Consider the following 22,593-nt stretch of genomic DNA (forward strand, 5'->3'; position numbering starts at 1 on the left):
AGGTCCTGGCCAGCTGAATGAGACCTGTGTCTCATAGGAAACTATCTTAGCAATGGCCTGTGACAGACAGGTGTATACCTGCAATTGCACTACCCTACAACAGCTCCATGCCCTGGGAGGCAGGAACTGCAAATGCCTCCTGGCCACAGTTCCTTGCAAAAAGCTGCCCTCAAAGCTCAGATGAAGCCACATCCTTCTCTGCAGCTACTGTGGAAGTCACCTGGATTTTTTTTCTTCAGACTACCTTGAAGTTGCAATGAAGCAGCTTGGAAGAAGGTAGAGGACATCACTGAGATGCTCCACTTGCTCAGCCCCTCTGCCATAAGAAGAAGAAAAGGAGAGGAGGGCTCTTTTTTTTTTTTAGGTCAAAGCCATCAGCATGCCTGGATCTTGTCAATACAGCTTGCAGGCTGGAGAGGAGTAAGAGCAGATAGGGAGGGAAGAGCTGGCAGTGTAAAATGCCCAGGGAGCAGTGCTCTCAGAGAGCACACCAAGGAGAAAGAAAAATCAGGTGTCAGGAAAGAATGGCCTAGGGAAGTGGGGAAGCAAAACAGCTGGGATGGAAGAGCTCCCATAAAGAAGAGCCAGACACTAATTCCACTTCTGGGAGAAAAGACTAAGATACATATTGCATTAAAGAGAGCTAACAACACAGACTGCCTTCCCTAATGTTATTCTTCCATGCAAGTGGTTTCCATAGTGATGTCGCTTGATTGCAAGTGAGACAGGAGATGGCCACAAGGCAATCTCTTCTAGGATGCTGTTCACACCATGGAAAAGCACAAGACCTCAAATCACTTTGAGAAAAAAGCCTGCACCGTAGTTGCTCACTCCCCAAAGTGTGTCTGGAAGGAAAAAGTCCGGATTGCCCTTTCCTCCCTGAAGGCAGAGTGGGGAGACTTTCCCTCTCCATCTTGAAAGCCTGCAGAAAGCAAAACCTCTTGCTGACCTTGCTGCATCTGCCACCAAGAGACCCACTGCTTCCCAGCCCTTGGGAAACCAAGCAGAAAATGTGCTTCAACCCTCCAGGCCATCATGAGCACGACCAGGAGTGACACTGGTAGGCTGGAAAAGCTGACAAAATTTCACACAAAAATTGAAGTGAAAGAATTCTTTCTTATACTCTCCCACTCTTCACTCAACACTGATTAGTACATTAAAGAGCTTTATTGAACCCTGGCAGTTAAATGGAAAGCTTTCTTGTTGTAGCACTGAAAGAAGGGACAGATTTTCCAACAGCTGTCTAATATCTCTGTCAACACGGAAATGAAATAGATTTAAGGACCTCAGAAAAGCATCCGAACATTTAGTGCCCAGTAATAATGCATTCCAATTTCCACTTGCAGAAACTGGAATTACTCTCAGTCTGTTCTACCAGCTTTATAAATAAACATCTGGCAAAACTTTATTTTTAGAAAGAAAAAAATAATCTAAAACAAGCTACTAGCTGACCACCTCTTTATTAACCCAGCTACAGAGACACAGTGTTTGAAAAATGCTAGTGTGAACCTGTGTGTCATGTCCAGGCCCATGGGGAAAATAAGGGTAACAATAAATAGCCAAATAAGAGAATAAATGAGAGTCGATTTCAGTGGGATTTGTGAAACACACCAGAACCCTTCAGATCTGTGTACAGCAGTGCTCAGATCAATGAACAAAGTAAAAAACATCACAGTGTTTCCATCCTCCAGCTGCACACAGCACTCCTTGTTCTTAGATCAAGGCACTGTGATAAAGAAAGATCAAGCAAACGTAGCCTGAGGACCTGTGAACAGATGTCAGCTGCTTTCTTTGGTCCAGTCCAGCCTGCTACAGTTCATCTCTTAAAACCAACAACAAGATTAAGCAATTATTCCCTATACGCTTGTTATTGTTGTCCAATAAAGCAGCATCTAAAATAATAGCTTTTCTCTTGCCACCCAAGGTTGAGTACTGCAGAAAAAAATGTGTAGAAACTGATTAGTTTAGAGAGATAGGTCTGCATAAATAATTGCTGAAAGCCAGCTAAGTCAAATAATAATAGCAGAGAAAATTAACTTTCAGACAGAAAACTACCTGTGTATGCTCTCATTTGTATACTGAAGTCTAATTCAGCAAATGAAGAATATGGTTCCTGGGACAAAGCAGATAACCTGTGGATTTATGGTGATAGCTGTCACAAAAATCAGGTCTACCTTGAGATCAATTTGCCCTCAGAAGTTTTGAATTTATTTTTATTTTTATTATCGTTATTATCATGGAACCATGTTAAGATTTATACAACATTTCTCGTTTGGTTTGCCCTGTATGTCAGCAAGGAAACCTAGATTTACAGATAATTAGGTAGAATACTTGAAGCAGTTCAAGAATTCCTTTCATGCAGTTGAAAGGTGTCTTTCTTTCCTTCAATTTCTTTTTTTTTTTTCCCAGCTCCTGTCATCAGTTGCTTTCTTCAGAACTGGCGCAGTGTACAGAGTAGATTTCTCCTTCAATAAATAACACTGTAGTCATTAAAGATCATCACTTCTTCATGCAGTCAACAACAATTTGAATGTGGAAACCTTCATGACAGCCCTCCCTGCCACAGGAAAGGAAATATCTTTCTTTGGTCAGTGTCTCATCCCTTCAAGGTCTCTATTCCTGGTCTTGAAATAATATTTATAGCCCCATTTTTCTTGTCAGTGCCATTCTCTCTTCACAAGAAGGAGCCAGTTCAGAGTAATCATTACCACCATGTTTTATGCAGGAGTCCACATCTAATAGCAAATACTCCTTCTGGGCCAGGTTGATGAGAGCAGTGTCGTGCAGCACTTCTGCTGTCTCTGCCTAGCTCATTCAGCCTGGCCTATTGGTCTCCTCTTAAATTTTTATTTCAGTTTCTGTATTACTATTCCAGAAATTGATATGTTTCAAGTAATCTGACAGGTTCTCTCCCCTTCCTGACTATTTTATTATTTTCAGTGAAATGTATTTTGTACAGCTTCTTTTGCTCATCATCATAAAAACCAAAGAAGTAGATTCTTTCTGGCAAGTGAAAAAAGTCTGACAATTCTGTATTCAGGACTGAATGCAAGTTAAATGACACTGTACTGATCCACTATGAAAACAAACGAAGTGCACAAACCAGCCCCCAAAATCTGATATTTCATATTTTCAGAGGGGCTTTCCTAACAACTGGGCTGCAGCTGATGGTAAAGTGCATCACTTTTAACTTCAGTAAAAAGCTTTTGTTATACTTCCAGATAAGCAAATGTACAACTCCTTATTTACTAGTGGCAAAAGACTTTCTGTATTTTCATTCCCATGCAGAACCTAATTTGGATAGTGTACACCTGATGAACTTGAAGCACTTGTGAGGCATATTGGTACTGAATTTATAAAGTTTTTATTTTGAGGAGTGTTTCTGCATAATATTTATATTAAGCCTGAAGTTACATGGCTGAAGGCAAACTATTTGGGAGACTACAAATCACCTAACCACAGTCCACAGGAATGAAAAAGGAGTAGTCCCAGAGACCTTTTTATCTATCACATAAGAAACTTGGAAAGATAGAGGTAACATGGAAAACATGAATAGTTATGAATATTTTTTAAAATATGGTTCCCCATCATCATCCTCATTCCCACCCTTACAGCCAAGGATGGCTCATTGGTTTGGTGACATCTATGATCTTTGCCCCTCTGTGTTGATGAAAACTCTTGCCTAATACTACAAAGAAATAAAGTTGAATTGAGGTATATTTTGAAGTTAATTAAGTACTCCACCTGTCATCATGCACCCCGTTGCAGACTCTCCCTACTTTATTGCAAGCATCATGTTTTTCTTAAACTTTTGCGGTCTCCTCCCTGCCTGCCCTACCAAGATTTAAGTCCTTGCAGTTTCAGATGAAGGTGGGAATATGTCAAAAAGGCCATCAAAAATCAGAAGGCAGGATAAAAGAATTGTGGCTCTTTATTTATGCTCTAAATTTCAGGAATATTAAGGAATCTTAGTATTATTAAAACTGCACAGGAGGAAATTCTTATGTGTTAAGAAACCGCATCAGTTTTGGAGTACCTAGAATTGGCAATACTGAGTGTCTTCTTACAGAGGTCCACAAAGCACTGAACACCACAAAGCTTCCTGTATCCAGAGCTTTAAAATATGCAAGAGCATCCTGTTCCTATTAGACGTCCAATATTCAGATCTGAAATCACTTTGGCCACAAAAGGAAAATTATTAACCCATCACTCACCATTTTCCATGGCAATTAAGGAGCTGCTCTAAACTGAGCATTGCAAATTTTCCATGTGTCAATTTGCTGCCACTTTTTAGTGCACTAGCTCAGGAGTCCAGAAATCAAAGAGATGCAGCAACTTCAAACACAAATACCTAGGGCTGTGCTGTTCTGAATAAAAATGGACACAGAGGTGAATGTTTACATTTTTTTCTGTAGACTCTTTTACATGGGTGTGTTTAACGCTTTCTTCTACTGGGTCTGAAGCTGGAATTGAGTAATGAATAAACACATCTTATTGAAACAACTTTGACACTTCAACTAAGTTTACACATTAATTAAGATAAGGTTGTCCTAGCCCCACCCAAAGAGGAGCAGAAATTTGAGAGAAGCCGGTGGTTGAAGTATAGTATAAAAAGCTGTATGAACACTTTGTTAAATGCACAGATTTAACCCTGCTGGTTTGCTCCTAATCATTATTAATTGCCTCCAGTGGTGGACATTAATTTCCCTATTGCAGCAACATGCATCTTGAGTTTGAGCATATCCTAATATATCAAGTGGGACAGGTGATATAATTCAGCTGGTCACAGCTGGAAAGAAGACAGCCACCCACATGCAAGCAGTCTGTCAGCCTTAGTTACGCTGCAGACACCACCACAGCCTCCATAACAACATTGTACATTTATCTCTGGGGATAACTTTACAAGAAGTACAGCCGATCAGTTCATCTCATTTAATCTGCTGTTGTCTTATCAGGAGTTAGAATGCTTTAGGCTGGGCTTTAGCTCTGAATTTGGGAGGGGAAAAATACGCATGTGGGGCTGGATGTGCAGGAAAGCCTCACCTTCTCCTGGTTGCTAGAAAGGGGAGGGAGTTGGTACCGTGTCCCAAAACAGGGCATGCCCCAGTAGCCACAAGCCCAGTGCTGACATCTGGACCATATGAGATTTGTGTTTGCATCCCTGAAGTGCCCAGTTCAGAGTGGAACCCACTTGCTGAGCATTCTATTTGTAAGCTTGTGTAATGGTCACTCTGCCAGAGCAGCTCTCTCAGCAAATTAACCACTTCCATATGGACAGGGGCAGGAGAAGGGGACACAACTCCACCTTGGAAGAGGCTGGTGGCAAGAGGCTCCATTTGAAGGCATAAGATGCAGCTGCAAAAGCCTGCTCAGCCCATAGTCCTGGAGTCCTGGTGGAGAATGTGCCTCACTGTCTGCTTTCAGGCAGAAGTTTTCATCCTGGACTCAGGAGGGACATACATTTCCACAAGAAGTTTCTGGGTTTAGAGATGGCACGTATCCAGGTGAAGAATGCTTCCTTAGGAAAAAAAAAACTTGCCCAAGTGTCCTGATTATCTAGTTAATGAAACATGCAAATTACTGCTAGCTCAGAGTTCCTTTCCCAGTATGCCCCATAACTACACCTCAGCAGCTGTTATGGTGTATGCACTGAATTTAAGCTGGGAGATAAAGGAAGTCTGAGGAAACAAAAGACTGCATAAAAGGATATTGGGATTTGGCCCAGAGGAAAGATGAGGATTTAAACTAAGCAGAGCCAGATTCCACAGTTGCCTTTCTTAACTGTAATTAACTGTAATTTTTCAGGTTACAATTAACTTTATTTGTAGCAACCAGCAATAGATTAGCGATAGAATTGTTTAGCACTTGATTTAATAAGTATGTGCAAGATTGATCACCTGTCCAAACCCAAATATGCAAAATATATTTGTCCAGAAAAAAGGAAAAAATTAGAGTGGTGAAAATTTTTGGAACAAGGTCTTCCATTTACAATTTTTCAGTGAATTGTAAAAGCACATATCCAAATGGTACTTCCTTCTTAATACAAAACAAAGAATGTATTTTTGGAACCTAAGTGTCATACTCCATTTGAAGAGGCTTTCAGACAACTCTTATTCAGACCACCTTGGTGATTCTTACTAACAACTTTGCTCTTGAATTCACCACTATAAAAGTGAAGTGGAAGAGCTTAAAAAAGCAACTCAGCTGTTTAACTGAACAAGTCCTGTTGTAATAGACTGTTATGAACTTGATGGTCCTTCTTTCTGGTTCTTAGTTCTTGTGCCTTTCAAATTATCCTAATCACACAGGTGTGTTTCAAATTCTTGCTGCATTTTGCAGATATGCTTTATCATTCAAGGATGGCACCATACAAGTGCAGTTGTTTAATGAATCAGAACATTGAGGTGCAACTAGTCCTTAGCATCTTAGCATGTAATAACACTTTACACCAAGCCTAAAAGCATTATATAGTGTGTTTTTAAATGTTCAATCATTAGGCTTGATGCATTTTAGCCCAGGTGAAAATTGTACTACAAATAAAGGAAAAATATGTTTACATGGCTTTGAAAGGGTTTAATTCTTCACTGTGTCTGTGAATTGTTCCATACCAAACAATGCCTTGATAATTAGATCTCCATTTCTTTAAAGGCGACATTTTGTCCCGACAGCATTTAAATTTTTTTGTTTTCTTTTTCTGTTGGGACAACACCTTGTCAAAGTGTGACAGTGAACTCTCTCTGTCTCCTGACTTTGATCCCTGCTTTTTCTCACAGAAGAGTCCAGGCTGTGGCTTGGCAGTATGCCAGTGCTGATCAGCTACTGTGGGTATCCAGGGCTGTTTAGCTCTTTCTTGTTCCCCAACTTTGCTGGAAGGAGCCAGCATTACACTCTCAGCAGATGGGTCTTGATCTGTCTCAGCCTTCCTCGGAAAAGTCTGCTTAGCTGTGGACAACTTTATATTTCATCTGGAGTGGCACCTGGTTTGGAGGTCTGGAACACCGTGTTTATGCTGGCCTCATCTGTTTTTTACCACTTCTAAGGCATGCTGTTTTACAATCCAGGAAGCAACTGAAGGCTTTAGTAGAGAAGAGATTTGCTACAAAATCCAAGAAGGAAGGAAAACAATTCTGGGTATGCTGCAGTGGCTGTCATGAACTTAGACAAGATGGGGTTTTTTTGTTATCTAGGCAGCAAGAGTCTTTGGGTTAAGCTGCCAGTGCAGCTCCATCACAAATCTCTCTGCCAACCTGTGAATCAGATGCTCATGATCAAAATGGGTCAAGTAAACGGTTGGGTTGCCAGTTTTGGATAGCTTGGCTGAACAGCCTTGTTTCAGCTAGAAATTTATGAGTTATCACAGAAGATTCCAGTGTTACGATCACTGTTGCTAACATGAGTTGAGGGGAACAAAGTCTTTGTACTAAAAAGGAAACAGTCAGGAAGAAGCCTCACACAGTGGTATGTGGGCTGAATTCCTTACAGCAATATACATTTCCCTCTTAATTAAAATAGTTAAACTGGAACTAGACATTGATGCAATATGTTGTTCCCATTCTAGAAATACATTCACTAAGAGTTAATAAATAATCTATGTGTTCTAATCTTTTAAAGTCATTTCAGAGGGATGAAGTCATCTGCTATAATTGTAAATGTAGTACCTCTGCCTTCATTGCATTCAAATGTAAAGGTGAGAAACTGATTAGAGATGCTGAGTTGCTAGAGACAGATGCTCCAATTTAAATGCCAGAGCATTTGTTTCTAACAAATTGAGACACTAGAATAATGTTTCCTTCTATTGTGAGGTTTTAGCTCTGGATTTCTACCTGCTTACCCCAGATTTAGCTGGGAAAAGGGATAAAATTTCTTCTTACTAAATTTGCAAGGATTGCTGCAGTCAATACAGGCTGTGTAAATAGACCAGATTTCCCAATTACACAGCACTGGTTACCCAGTGCCAGACCTGCATCACATTCTTTTTCTGACATCTGAGGTGAATCTTGCTGCAGAAGCACAGTTAAAGCTGCTTTTGATGAATGTAAGGGCATTGTTCTTTTCTTTTAAGAGGAGCTGAGCTGACTTACCTGGAAAAATCAAGCTTTCCACATGTCCAGTTTCACTCTCATTTCAGATCCTAAACTGAAAGTAGTAGGCTGTAAATCTCCCAAAGTAGTGGGATGACCAGTCATTGCTGAGTTTGGTTTCCCACTTCCAGACTGCTATCAGTCTTAGGGTGACTCACTTAAAACTAGCTCATGGGCAACTTTTTTGTCCAGAATTGCAATCAGAACTGCAGCATAGGTGCTTTAATCTCTGATACCCATGCTTCCATAAGCAGGTTTAATTCTCTTGTTGACAGTCAAATTAGCTGACACAATGCTGTCAGCTGGTGAAGGCAAGGATAAAGCACACCAAGCTTCAGATTCACTCACCTCCCTTCAGCTGTTTACTCAGGACAAAGTGTCACAGTTTGAAGCATGACTCCTCCTCATCTGTAATGGGCAGCAAGTTTTAATTGAAATCATATAATCAAAGGGCTGCACTAAAGCACTGATGTGTTTCTTGGTGATCAGAAGTCTAAAGGGAATGACTTTAATGAAGCAGAAAGTCCAAGAACTTGCCAGCTGAAGTTCTACCTAAAAGAAAACTCGAGCACACTTGAAAGTGTAGAAATACTCAGAGCAAAGATCAAACTTCCCTTGCACCTCCTGGAGTGTAACAGAAATGTTACTCAGTGGAGATCCAGCCCTGGCTAAATCTCTTGCAGCGGAAATGAAAGACAGGCTACACCACTTTCCTAGGTCATTCAATACCCCAGCATTTTATGTGAATATCAATGGCAGCATTGTCCAGTGTATACATTACATAGAGACAGTCAAAAATGATATATCAATGATAGCATCTTTAATAGCCATAAAAATAAAGTGAGGAAGACAGAGGGTGATAAATAAGGAACAGCTTGTATTGATCCATCTGCATTTGGTTTGTTAGATTTCTTATACAGTTCATGGGAAGAAAAACCTGTCAGTTCTTCCTCCTCCAAAATAAACTGCTTTCCATTAACAGGCAACAGATGATCTCATGGGTTTTAGGGAAACATGCAAGAGGGATCTGCAAAAGAGAATATGATGAAGATTATTAATATAGCTATAAATTTCATCAGCCTTTCCTGTTGAAGCTTGGACAACTGCACTAAGCAATAAAAATAATAATAATAGTCTGAAGCTCTTCTGTATCTCTGTAACCTCTCTATGACACTCACGGTAGCTTTAAAAGTGGTGCTTAAGCCCACCTGATATGAAAATATCACCTGCAATGCCTCAAGTGTGCATTAATCCAGGATCACATGCGAGGCAGCTTCTCTGGAGCCCCTGCAGCCTGTCCACATCTTTGTACAGCGGCAACTAAAATTGATCAGAGTATTCCAGGTGTGTCCTGGAAAGCTGCGCTAGTTTTGCCTATGGTAGAGTTAATTTTCTTCACTGTGGCTGCTATGAGGCTCTGTTTTGGATTTGTGATGAAAACACAGTTGATAATACAGAGATATTTTTGTTACTGTTGAGCAGGGCTTGAACAGAGCCAAGGCCTTTTCTGCTTTTCATACTGCCATGATGGTGAGGGGCTGGGGCTCTTGGGAAACTGGGAGGAAACACAGCCAGGACAGATGATCCCAGCTGACCAAAGGGATGTTCCAGACCATGGGACATCATGCTCACTACATAAAGTGGGGAAGAAGAAGCAGGAAGGGAGGGGCATTTGGAGTGCTGGCATTTGTCTTTCCCAAGTAACTTTTATGTGTGACAGGGCCCTGGTCTCCTGGAATGGCTGAACACCTACCTGTGAATTAGTTCCTTGTTTTCCTTTGCTTGCATGCAATGGCCTTTATCTCCTGGCTTTATCTCATACCTTGCATGCATGTTTTTATCTCAATCAACAAGCTTTCTAGCCTTCATGCTTACTATATTCTCCCTGGTCCCATTGGTGGGGGAATGACCAAGCAACTGCAAGGCCCTTGGTTCTGGTGTTAGTCTACAACACAAGCTCTGAGTACAGTGGGATAATGACATTTTTATCTCAGCTGGTGATGTCCTTGTTGATGTAACCCTGCATCCTGTTGGTTTTCTTTGCTGCAGAAGTACACAGTTCACTCATACTGAGCTTGTTGTCCACCAGGGACCCTCAGGTCCCTTTTCCACAGAGTGATCCCCAGCTGAGCAGATCCCAGCAGTCTGTGCTGCAGTCCTGCAGTCCTAGGTGTAAGACCTTACACTTGTCTTTGTTGAACTTCATCAGTTTCTACTTAGACCAGGCTTCCACCTTATGCAGGTCTTCCTTCAGGGGAGCTCTCCCTTCTGAAGTGTCCACTACCCCACTCAGTTTGGTACAACAGCAGACTTTGTCAGTGTATATTCAGTTCCATCTTCCAGCATAAGTGTTTTTAGTGTTTTGGTGGATTATGATAAATGTCAAAATCTGTTCAGAGGGAAGTACACAGAGAATTTTGGATTATGTGTGTACGTGTGTTTGGTAGGCTCCAAACACCCTCTAATATGTAAAATATTTTAGCCATTCAGACCCCAGGTGCTTGAGGCTGCATTCCCAGAGCATGTGGGAGGTCTTTCACAGGGCTTCTTTTTACCTCAATGGAGAGGATGAGCACTGAGTGCACACTATTTACCTTCCAGCCAGACATCTGCTTACATATTTTGGAGGGGAACAGCAACATTTCTAATACAGACAGCACTAAGGAAATGGCTCCAAAGTGCTCCCTATTTTCAGTTAATTCAAACTGTCCAACAGTTTAATTTCTTCTGTGTTTGGAGCGTGATGCAGTTCTGATATGTCACATTGCATTAGGACTTTGCACGTGCTATTTGCCCATCTCAGTTTCAGGCTTCCTGCAGTATGAACAAACACACTTATTTTCTCATCAAATTCCCATTTCATGATCATGAGTCATAGAAGAAATAAAGCCCTCTTATGGAGAGTAAGACACAAAGAGCTTCTAGAAGCCCTCTGCTGCCACAGTTCACCGGCTCCTTAAATTCCAGTTACTTCACTTTTTCCCCCCAAAGAAATATTATTGAAGCTGAGTACTAATTTGAACTCCTTCTCAAGTGAGTGTGAGATGAACAGAGGAGGGAGCATCAGCCAAAAGCCTTGGTGTGCTACCTTTACAGACCACTTTTCACCTTGAAGCTGGTGGTGGTATGTGACACCCAGTACCGACAGCCAGGGTGCAAATCTGTTCATTTGAAAGTCATCACTTCATATATTATACTCATGTGCTGAAATGCATTGTATTCTAACCAAAATGTGACTAACTAAACCTACCTCTGTGACTACATCTAAACTGTAGTCCTGTAGTCACAGATTCATGCTGATTTCTACACCATACCATGGCACTGACTGATGGACAATCCCAGGTCACTACTGTCAACCTGATGGAGCAGACAGCTGGATTCCAGCACTTGGAAATGGGTTGAGCTTCTGCTTTGGAGAGACACCAGCTGGTACAGCCCTATTGCTGCGTGCCTCTTCCTCCTCCCCATGTGTTTTAAACTATTGTACAGTATATTTTAACATAGTTTCCAGCAGTGTTTCAAGGAGGGAGTTGAAAAAGTGTCAAGCAATATTGCTATAAACAATCCTTTATGTCAATATCATTGTTTGACAGATTTGAGTTCTTTATCCTGCTTGTTTATCACACATGCACAAACACACACAGACACACACACTTACATAACCTCTGTACTGTAACACTGTGGTACTCTCTTTGTCCTTGCATCCTTTCCTCTAATGTTTATGACCCATTTTCAAAGGCATGCACTGGTATCTGATGATCTGTGTCTTTTCAAGTCTGCATACAGACTGCAATCTCACTGTCTGGGTAATGCTTCCAATGGACAGCCTTCCAACACACTCACTTTCCTCTTCCATCCTTTGCCCTCTTCCCATGGATAAAAATGACTGATGAAGCCCATTACTTATCTATCAGATAATAGATCTACTTTGACACAGATTCCTTATAAAGCTTGCTCTTAGCAAAATCTGTTCTGGACATCAAGAAGGCAGTGAGCTAAAACATTGCTTTTGTTGGTAGGTTAATTTAGCATTTAGATTCTCTTTCTCTACTGACTTTTTTAGTGGAAAATTGGTCCACTATGTACAGCAGAATTTAACTGATCCATACTCCTGTGATAAAAAAAAAGTCTATGTTATAGTAAAAAAATTCTCCCCATAATGCTGACAGCAATGTGTCTCGTAGACAAGATTAAGATGCTTACAGCAAAATCCTGATACCCAAACTGTAAAAAGATGGCAACATGAAAGGGGATTTAGTTATTTTTTATTACTTCTAGAGCATTGCCAGTGATTATGAGAGACAAGCAATTGTGCTTTTCAAGTCTGATGACATTCTGAAGCACTGTGCACTACTGCACCAAGTACAGAACAGTTCAAGCACTGAAAATCTTCAAATGAACTTCAAGAGGCTTGATTCACTTCTGTGCTTTGGGCCATGCTTCTGCCCTGTCCTGGCAGGGCCTGAGATCCTCTGGCACTTTGTGTTTTTCATACACATCAAACCCTTGTGAGTACATTCAAACCCAGAGAAACTCAGATGTGCTGCTCGGGTCATGGTGCATTTTGGATGACTGCAAAGAATCTCCCGGATTAAATTCCAGAACTCCAAACCCAGGCCAACATTTCTAACACAAGGAATTCCCAAACCCTGCAAGCCACAACATCTGGAGCTACAGCAGTCATTGCAGGGCCTGTTTATCAGACAAAGAGCCTCTCACAGCCTGATGCAAAACTCCCATTCACTTTGTCCATCACACCAGAACACAGAGCATGCTGAGGGGGCAGCGAGGGCCATACCCCAGCACTGCCTCCCATCAGTGGGGGGAACCTGCCTGGGTGATGGCTGCATGCCTGCAGGGAGGTGTGCCTGCAGCTCTGCTGGGTGCCTGCCTCTTCCCCAGCCTTGTGGGGACATTTATTTTGCATTATTTTTTCTTACAGAGTGATGTGCCTGCTCCTGGGGGGCTGTGAGGAATAGCAATAAAGAGAGTGGCTAGGGCTGCTGGGTATACATTTTTGTGGGGGAGGTATAGGTTACTACAGTTTCCAATTTGGCAGAGCTCCCAGAAATAGCTCTTGCAGAAAATATATATCCCTGAAATGACCTAAAAATAACCCAGTGGCAACCTGAAGTGTACATAGAGTTGGAAGATAAAGATGCAGAAGGTATAAAGCACACAACTCTCCCTGTGTCTGAGTCCCAGGGAGCACCTTCATGGCGATTTTATTCCAGCCCATATTGTGCCTCACCCCTCCACACCACAACTCTCTGCTCCTGGTTTGAAGGACTTGGCTTGAAAGCTGCAGAAGGACTGATGCTGCCTTGGCTGAGGGGGAGTCAGTCACCCAAGCCTTTGGAGAATATTTTACTTGTGCATAGGAAATGAGACCTTCATGAGGTACAAATTCTTGAGGGAACAAAGGACCACCTCTCTTCACAAATGTTAGAAAGCACTCAAAGTAAAAAAAAAAACCAACAAAACAACAAAACAGCTCCTCTCATACACCATTAGTTTTGATACTACCTGCTGTACAGAGATAAATTAGCTTTAGCACGTTTATCTCCATTTTTAACAGCAGTCTCAAATTCAGCAGAGTCCTTCACATTTCCATATCCAAAATAATATATGAATATATTGAGAAATTTGCATGAAATGGTCAATATGGCAAACTTATTTCACATCTCCAGACAAAGGCAAATGAAAATCAAGAATCTCTGCAGCATCCATCCTGAAAAAAAAAGAGAAAGAAAAGCATCTTATTGAATAAATTACACTTGAAGAGGCAGCAGTGTTTCTTTAATGGTCAAAGATTGATTCTCAGGACTAGAAGCCTGAACCAGCAAACAAAGTATCTGCTTCTGTCTGCCCCATCCTGAGAGCTCTTCACAGCAGAGCTGAGTAAATAATTCGCAGAGATAATTTACCTGCACAAAAGCTTTCTTTTTTTCACTTACTGAATGTCAGTATCTTGATTGTGGCTTCCTCTAATTTATTTGTAATTCAAATTTACTTGTCCAATTTATTATCTTTCTTCTTTCTTAACAGGTCAGATAGACTGTGAAGGGTCTGCTACAAGTATTTCAACCTGCCTGTTTAAAAGAGAGCTGAGTTCATCATGAATAGTATCAGACAGCTTCGTGTTTTTTCCTCTCTATCCACAGGAATGCAAATTTTGTGATCAGGGGAAGAGCTTTGGGTTGATAATAAAAATTTTATTCTGCTGGATAAAACCTGAGGGGTTTTTCTCAAAGCTTCAGCCTTAGAAAAATGGTGGTACTGCAGTCACTGTTGTCTCTGTGCAGAGCTGAAATGAAATCTTTTATTACATTCACTTGAAATAATGGCACCTTCTACTTCAGGCACAGTCAAAACCTCATTCACTTGCCTGCATTCACTTTTCTAGGGCCTGCGTGCCTGGGCCCTAGAAAAATTTCCCAATGAACTTGAGCCCCCACTGTGTTAAGCAGTGTCCCTTTTAAGTGTAGTAATTGCAGAACACAGACTGAAGAGAAATGGTCACAGCAGTGGAGGATGAAGAATTTTTGTCCCTCATTAGGTTTAAGCTCGAGGCTCTGGCAGAGCTTTGTCACCTCAGCCCAGCACTTCTGCTATATGGCAGTATTGGAGCGTGCAGACTTCAGATGGGCTTCTCTTGGGCGTTTGTGCAAACCGGGCTCCATCGCTCCAACATCTGCAGAGGGCAAACCCCAAAGAGCTGGGAAGCCTGGGCCAAGGGAAGCCAATTTCAAACCACCACCAACACCGGTCCACCTAACGCAATTCCTGTCTTGGCCTCTGGATGTGAAAGTTGATTGAAAAAAACAAACCAAAACAAACCAAAGTCAGAAATAAATTGGCATCATTCAGCCAGATGCTAATGACAGACCAGCTTTTGATGCATGTTCAGTGCTATTCACACTGCTGTGTTCCACCACTGCTTCCTTCAACTTACACAATCAGATATCATCAGTGAACATGCTCATGCAAAATTTGAGCAGAGGATGAATTTGTAGACCTACTGGTCTACTTCTCAGTTAGAGAGGGCTTGAACTAGAAAGATGCAGAATCTTTTCCAGAAACTACCACCTCAGATAGAATTTCTGTAATTTTTAATTTCTATAATTATTTTAGTGTAAAACCCAATAAAATCAGACAAAATTTGGAAAGTTTGGTTATTGTTTGCTAGTGTGGATGTATGAGGGATGATGTGTATGTATGTATGTGTTTGGGCTTGTTTTTAAAATCCTAGTGGTCCATAGCCATTTCCCCTTGCCTGAGGGCTCTGGCCATGGGTTGACAAATAAATTTCTGGAGCGCCAAACACATCCAAGTGTGGATAGGCAGAGATAAAGGCTTCATGTTGTGAAATAATCTGCTCCAGTTTTGTCTAAAATCTCAAATGAATTGCCCACGCTGTTGGGCTGACAGTGCTTACCACTCCAGCACAGTAGCCTCCAAAACCCAGGGGAATAATTTCCTTATCTTTTGCACCTTATTTTCACAGGCCTTTGCATTTCTCAGCTCTGATCTTAGGTGAGAGGAAAGCACTAAATTAATGCAAGAGGGCCATACTTCTGCAGGGCAGAGCAGAATGCCAGCAGAAGCCCCTTTTTGCAGCACCTCAAGCCTGCCCAGTGTGATGAAATCCCTGAGGAGCATCCCACCTCAGCCCTGCCCGCCTCTGGGGCAGCGCAGCCTCAGCTGCATCGCACCAAGGACAAGGAGAGGAAATATCCACCTGCCCACGCACCAGATCCAGAAGGCCACGGGGTCCCAGTTATGATCCCTGAGACCTCAGCAAGAAGAGTCCTCTGTCAGCCATTTCTTCTCTACATAAAGTGGAGCAGGCTGCCTCTGGCTGGCTAACTAACAGCTCTGAGGCTTTTAATGAGCATCCCTCCTCCCTGACAGCACTTGCTGAACGAGACCTCAGCTGGGAGAGAGAGCAACAGTGCTGGGTTGAATTACCCTGAATTATTCTCTGCCCTTCTAAAAACGTATAACTTCTACTTAGAAAGGTTCATAAACCAACAATGCATCCAGCATATAAAAGATGGAGTAAAAAAAAATCACTGCACCAACCTATATTTTAAAATAAATTTCATTTGTCCCAATTGACCCTTTTCTGAACCACTAATAGAACAAACCTTCATGATAAAAGCTGAAGAGGGATGGGAAGAAACCAAGGCCTTGTGGATAATTCAGGAATGATAGGCCATGCATGGGAAATGGTACTGAAAAATGCATGAGAACCATTTTGTTTAAAAAAATGGACTGTGGAATGCTAGCTTGCTTGGAAGAGTCAAAATCAATACATAGAAAGATGCAAAACTGCAAAGAACCTGAAACAGAGCAGAAAGCTCTCAAAAACCTGACTGAATTGGAAAAGAAGAGGCACCGGAATTTTTCAGAGAGGGGAAAAGGAGCTGTAGGCACATACCTGAAAAAGATGCTGTGTTTGACACTTGGCCAAGTTCAGAGCACAGAAGGAGGCTGTGACCACCATCACAAGCAAAGATTTTTGCTCCAAAAGGAAAAGACAAACAAAATTAAAAAAAAAAAAAATAGGTCTGGAAAAGCCAAAGCTGGAAGGAGTGCCACATCCAGCTCCTCTTCCTTGTGCTGCCTGGCCCAGAGCTGCCACAGAAGGGAATGGTGACGGAGTCAGCACAACAGCTGTGAGGAATGAAGATGTACCAGTGAAACACAGCCTGCCCAAGATGTGTGTGACATGGGTTTTGTGAGACTGTCATACTCAGACTGGTGTCCAGGAGCTGGAGGTTATTGTAACAATGACATGGCAGCAGATTGAATTTCCTCAATGGCAAAGGCAAACAGGAGAGACCAGGGATGAGTGTCAGCTGGAGAAAGCAGCAATGCTCACTGGTATAAGAAATGCCAGCCTTCACCCTGCTCCTTGTTTTATTTTTTAAGCACAAATATTACATCACTTACTACACATGGGGTGACCAAATAAATACAGAAGCTACACTTGAAATTCAAAGAAGACAGGAATTTATTTTTTTTTTTCATGAAAATACTATTTCATTTGCAGCTATGTCTATAAAGCAAGACTGAGGATGTTATTAGACATCAGACACTGCCCATCTGGTGAAGTGTTTCCTGAGCCTGTAGGTATTCTTTGAGGAAAGTGAACTGGGTAATTGCCTTTTTCAGGGCATCAAGCACAGGGATGGGGTGGGGGGCAGATGAAAAAGTAGTGCTGCAGTGCCTGCCCAATGATATAGCAGGGCTGTGTGTGTGCCTCTGTGCACACCTTCAACTAGCCTAGAAATCAAGTGACTGCTGCAGAGTGTCTCACCATTCCTAAAGGACTTCTCTATTGTGTGTTTTAGTGGCAGATTTATAAAGGTTACAGTGAAATGAACTCAACACTGATGACACTTCCCAGGCTTGAGAGGCAAAACATCCCCTAGCAGAAGAGAGCCAAGAGCTCAGGGGAGCCCTTGGCAGGTCTCTTTGCCATCCTCCTGACAGCCACCAGCACAAGAGACACATTTAGGGTCCAAGTCATCCCAGCTGATGCCCAGCTGTCAGACCCAAGTGGAAACCCTTGAGGCAGGAGATGATGGTCTCAGCTGGGAAGAAACAGTGCATTAAAACCACCCTCACTCATGCAGGCTCCAGAATCACACTGACTGCTCCAACACTAAGCTGGGGAGAAGTGGGAACTTTCCACTCTTCATGATGCACACACAGTGAAGCAAGATGCTCATTTAAATCCATGAGGTTGGCATTTTCTTGTGACAAGGGCCAGAGTGCCTGGCTTGAGAGAACACGAGGAAAAACAAGCAGAATTTTGCACTCCTGAACAAACACTGTCACCTCTACCCATCACTTCATCTTCCCCAAAGATCCCCTTGGCAGTCCCAAAGGTGTTACTGTGTTCTTGAAACCTTTTTAATATAGGTCAGCATATGGTGAAGCTGAAGCACAAGCTGAAAAGCACAGGACTGACCATTTCATGTTTGGCATACCTTCCTTCCCCACAGAGATATGACTAGGAAGAAGGAAAAAATTTTATAAAGCCACTGAAACTGCCTAAAATTTGAATTTTCTGAAAAGGGGAATTTTTTTTGAAAAATTAATACACTTATTTTTTTTTTCTTTCACCTTAATTCAGAAAGAAAGCCAAATCCTCCACTTACATTTCTTTGAATTAGAGAAAGGAAATTCCATACATAATTGTTTTGTTTTCTTCATGCTGTTGATAGCTTATGTACTTATGTTGATGGCTTTTGTGTTTGATGTTACAATGTCAAGAGGCAAGGCTGGGTCTTTAAAGTTTTTGTTTTTGTTTTTTTAATGAAAATGAATGAATTCTTTGTTCCTCTCATTTTGACATGCTCTGTGGAGAGTGTATGCTCAGCAAGTCTAAAAACTTTCAGGATAACCTGTCACAGCCTCTAGGAACAGACTAAATAAGTGTTAACCAAAGCATGAAATATGAAACACAAAAACACAAGACAGAATGAAGTGAAATTCTGCTCTGATTTTAAATCACGCATAAACACATTTCCTTGCTGTAAGCAGAGTGGCTGATTTTTATTTTTTTTCTGTTTCCCTTGTGTTTTGCTTGTCTTTTTCAAGGGAGGAAAAAAAAGTGGCATCTCAAAATACTTGACCTCCTCCAAATGAAATTCCTCCTGTTATTCTAGCTGGATATGACTAACAGTGAACAGAGAAAACTCTTCAGAAATGTGGTATAATTTTAGTATTTACTTTCCTCTGCTCTTTCTACCAATAATGTTGTCTGGTCAGAAGGTACTAATAGGCCTCCATAGACAGCTTTAAAGACAAAGGGTCTAAAAGTCAACAGTTGACTTTAGGACCAGATTCCCAAAAATGTCATCTAGCCCCTAAGAAAAACCTTGACAAAATATAACACTTACAGTGCCTTTTTAAAAAGGAGATAGTCCTTGGCAGTGATATTGACCTCTTCCATGGACATTTGCACATTGTACATGTTCTTCAAATTTTTTATAACAAGGATATTTTGAGAACTAAACAACCTTGGTGAGTTGTTAAGTTCTAAGTGAAGTTCTTGCAGCTGGTACTTTACCGGTTTCAGTAAATCTCACACTTTCCAATATATTTCAGTCCCTGTTAGATCCTCCCTGAAAGCAGGATCTGATGTCTTGCTGAGAAAGTTGCCAGAAAGCAAACAATGCTGTTTTTGTAGCAAGCGCAGTTACTTCTGCAGCCCATGCATTATTTTCAGGTTTTAAGTCAGCCTTGCTCAAGAGACCAGTGTAGCTGTCTCCTGAGGGATCTCCTTCCATTGCCCTGAAACAGTCAGTGTTGCAGACAGCCAGGACTGGAGATGGGGCTGAGTGGTCAGATTCAAGGTGGCAATTCACATTTTCCCTATTTTTGGAGTGCACGTTAATATCACCCCAATGCAGATTTCCTATGGTTTTCCCCCTGCTTCAGAGGGTCCTGCAGTCCTTTGCTGGTCAACCAGCTGTCAGTGCACACAGGGAATGGCTGAGAGTTGGAAATTCAATTCATGCTTGTATGAATTCAAGCAGCTTATGCAAAGCGGAGATGCCTTTCACTCTCCTTCCTGCATTCCCCGTACAAATGTGCCAAAAATCCCATTGCTTTTGGTGACAGACCTCACTGCAACATAGCTGCACCTGAAAAAAGCAGTATCACAGATGCACACTCTGCCTTGCAGCTTCAGCTGGGAGAAATGAGAGGCACAAGCTCTGGAAATAAATCTGCCCCTCGCTCAGCACCAGATAACTGACAAGTGTTCGTCCATCTGCCGCAAGCAGTCAAACTGAGTTCGCTGATGTGATGTTACGGCAGCATAATCGACTGAGGCTTTTTGGGCCGTGGTCCATGCCTGTGTGCTGCTCTCCTGCAGCAGCGTTTGGGGGTGAGGGCTGAGGGGAAGAGGGGCTCCTCGAGACTGGGCTGATGGGGCTGGGCAGCAGTGCTGTGAACGGATGGCTGGAGCAGAGGCACTGCCTGACCACATTAGTGCTTTCTGCCAGCAGCAATGATGGAGAAAGCTCTTGCAGCTGTCCCTCAAATCCCTCTGCCACATAATCAAAACCCTTTCTGCTTCACAGCTCATCTGTAGTCACTTGTATCTGTTACCAGCCCTGGCACTGAACTTCTGCCTTAGTATTTGGGTAGCAATTCCTTTTGTCATCACTTTCCCCAGTGTCCTTAAATGGACATAAGATGAAGGTGATGGCAACGCATTCCCTACAGCATCCACAGCATCCAGGCAGTGTGACAGGGGCCCACAGCCATGAATATGAATGTCCCCTCTCCTGGCTCAGCTGGTGATGATATCCTCAAAGGAAGTTGCACTGCTCCGTGAGGTTCCCCAGAAATTTTGCTGTTGATGGAAGGACTGAGTAAGGGGAGCTCTCTTATGTCCCACGCTGCCATCATTCAGTGTGACCACCACTGCATTTACCAGACTGGAGCAGCCCAGACAAAGCCTGGCCAAGGGTCCCAGGGCCAGGCTACTATCTCAGGGGTGAAGCAACACTAGGAGCAGGAGATGAAAACAGTGCCACATCTATCACAAAAAAGGACACTGAAGGAAGTGTAGGGAAGATTACACACAAGTTGTAGCTCATTAAAGGAAAACATGCCGAGATATTTTTATGTTGCTGTTGCTTATAAAAGAGTCAGTTAACACAGCTTAATAAGGTAATTACAGCAATGTAAAGAGAGACCTAGCAAAGATTACAGTGCTTTAGTGCACCATCATCATAGCTTAAGTGAATCGTATTTAGGATTCAAGCAAGACATCTCCCACATACCAGGCCAGGGGATAAAAAGACCAGGAAATCCCTTCATGAGCTGCTCAGGCTGCTCCAACATCCCCTGGCAGGCAGAAAAGCTGTCAGTGCTGGCCCAGTGCAAGGCAGAAGATTGACCAGAGAAGGCTGAGATGTGTGGCTGGCACTGCATGGTGGCCACAGGGGAGCCAGGGTGGCAGGCAAGATGGGGCAGAGATGGACTGAGGGAAATGTGGTCTCCAGGGAGATGATCTTGCAATGGACAAATGGTACAAAGATTCTCCTTCATCACCTCCATCACTCTGTCTGATGCAGGGATTATGCATTCAGAAAGAGACAGAAGTCCCATGTTTGCCACATGATCTGGCATCTCTGATAAATCCCCTCTTACACCTCCAGTTTTCAGAAGCTGTGAGGAATTCAACCATAGAACTTAATGACCTTGGGATTTACCATCCTTTAATTTATCTAATCCATTTCTGATATAGAATTTATGTTTTCACCCCTGGAGGTGGTGTCACTTCAGTCTGTGTACTCCTCTGCATCCAGATTTATGACAGCTTCTAGTTCAAAACTCTCCTGTAATACTTTACACTGTAAATGCTAACTTCTTGGTCCTACTTGATTTTGGTGGAGCCCACCTTTCCTGGGTAGGCTGCTGCAAGAGCTTCCTAAATTATTAAAAACCCCAAACTCCTCTCAGCTCCTCACAGCTATAGGCTCCGTGCAGGGAGCATCTCTGAGAACATCACCATGAAGTCTGCACCCTGTTTATTTACTGTCACCCACTGCTCTTCCCTCACATTGTCAAATCTCTTATCTAGGTGTTTCATGAGGTCTCCCACCTCCCACCACTATCATATGCATGGCAGTGGAACACTCCCAGCTATCCCAAATCTGCTTTGGCCAGCTTGGGCTCAGGAGTTAACTTGTTTCTGGGGTAAACCAACCAATTGCAGTGCATACAACTTCCATAAGGCCATGGGGACTTGGTCAGTGATGCTCAGTGTAGTACTCTCAAACCCATTCCTCACCTGGATTTTCACCTGCATATTGCTTCACTAACAGCTGTTTTGCTTTTCTTCTAATTATTTCTTTATTCAGTTTTCCGACAGGCCAGAGCTGGAGAAGCCTGCAGCCATATCCTCTTCCACAGTTAACCTACTGCTGCAGCTAAATTCTCCTCACTTGGACTGGCTCCCGCAGTCCCAGGGTCACCCACTTCAGCACAAGCTGTAAATGAGTCGCTGCAGATCATGTTTTTCATCCCCATGAGGGGATACCATGCAGGTTTGCATTCACACAACCTGATGCCTGTCTCCTAAAAGGAAGCACGGCATCAAACAAAGCATTACTCAGGTTGGGTAGTCAGCTGTGATTTAAGTTATGTGAGAAGCCAGGCTAGCCAGCAGCATCCATTTCAACCCTTAGCAAATATCCAGATGGTACTTGCTGAGCTGGGAGTGAAGTGCCCTTTCTAACCTCAGAGTCAATATGTGGAGCTCTTACTGCTGGTGGCACTGGCTGTAAAGGTGGTGCTAGGGAAGCTTGGAAAATTACAGGAATGTATTTTCCTTTTAATATTCAATTTAAGAATTTAGAAAGGGCACTTGGTGACATTTTTAGGAGCAATGACACACAGGCCAAACAAAGGTATGCAAGAGCATGATGATCTGAGCTCCTGTGGTCAACACAAGCCTTGACTGGCTGCACAGTGCTAC

The 22,593-nt window shown here is 42.5% G+C and overlaps 1 protein-coding gene across 1 annotated transcript in view; it reads left to right on the forward strand.

The window, feature by feature from the left end:
• SKAP2 (src kinase associated phosphoprotein 2) overlaps positions 1-14,314 on the forward strand; it is a 183,427-nt gene extending 169,113 nt beyond the window's left edge. The window contains exon 10 of the mRNA XM_086853209.1: positions 14,130-14,314. Coding sequence (XP_086709335.1) covers positions 14,130-14,203 — 74 coding nt within the window. The 3' untranslated portion in view covers positions 14,204-14,314. The remainder of the gene's footprint in view (positions 1-14,129) is intronic.
• The last annotated feature ends 8,279 nt before the right edge of the window (positions 14,315-22,593 follow it).

The sequence above is a fragment of the Cyanistes caeruleus genome, chromosome 1 (assembly GCF_971803275.1).
Source record: "Cyanistes caeruleus chromosome 1, bCyaCae1.hap1.1, whole genome shotgun sequence".
In the NCBI taxonomy this organism is placed as follows: Eukaryota; Metazoa; Chordata; class Aves; order Passeriformes; family Paridae; genus Cyanistes; species Cyanistes caeruleus.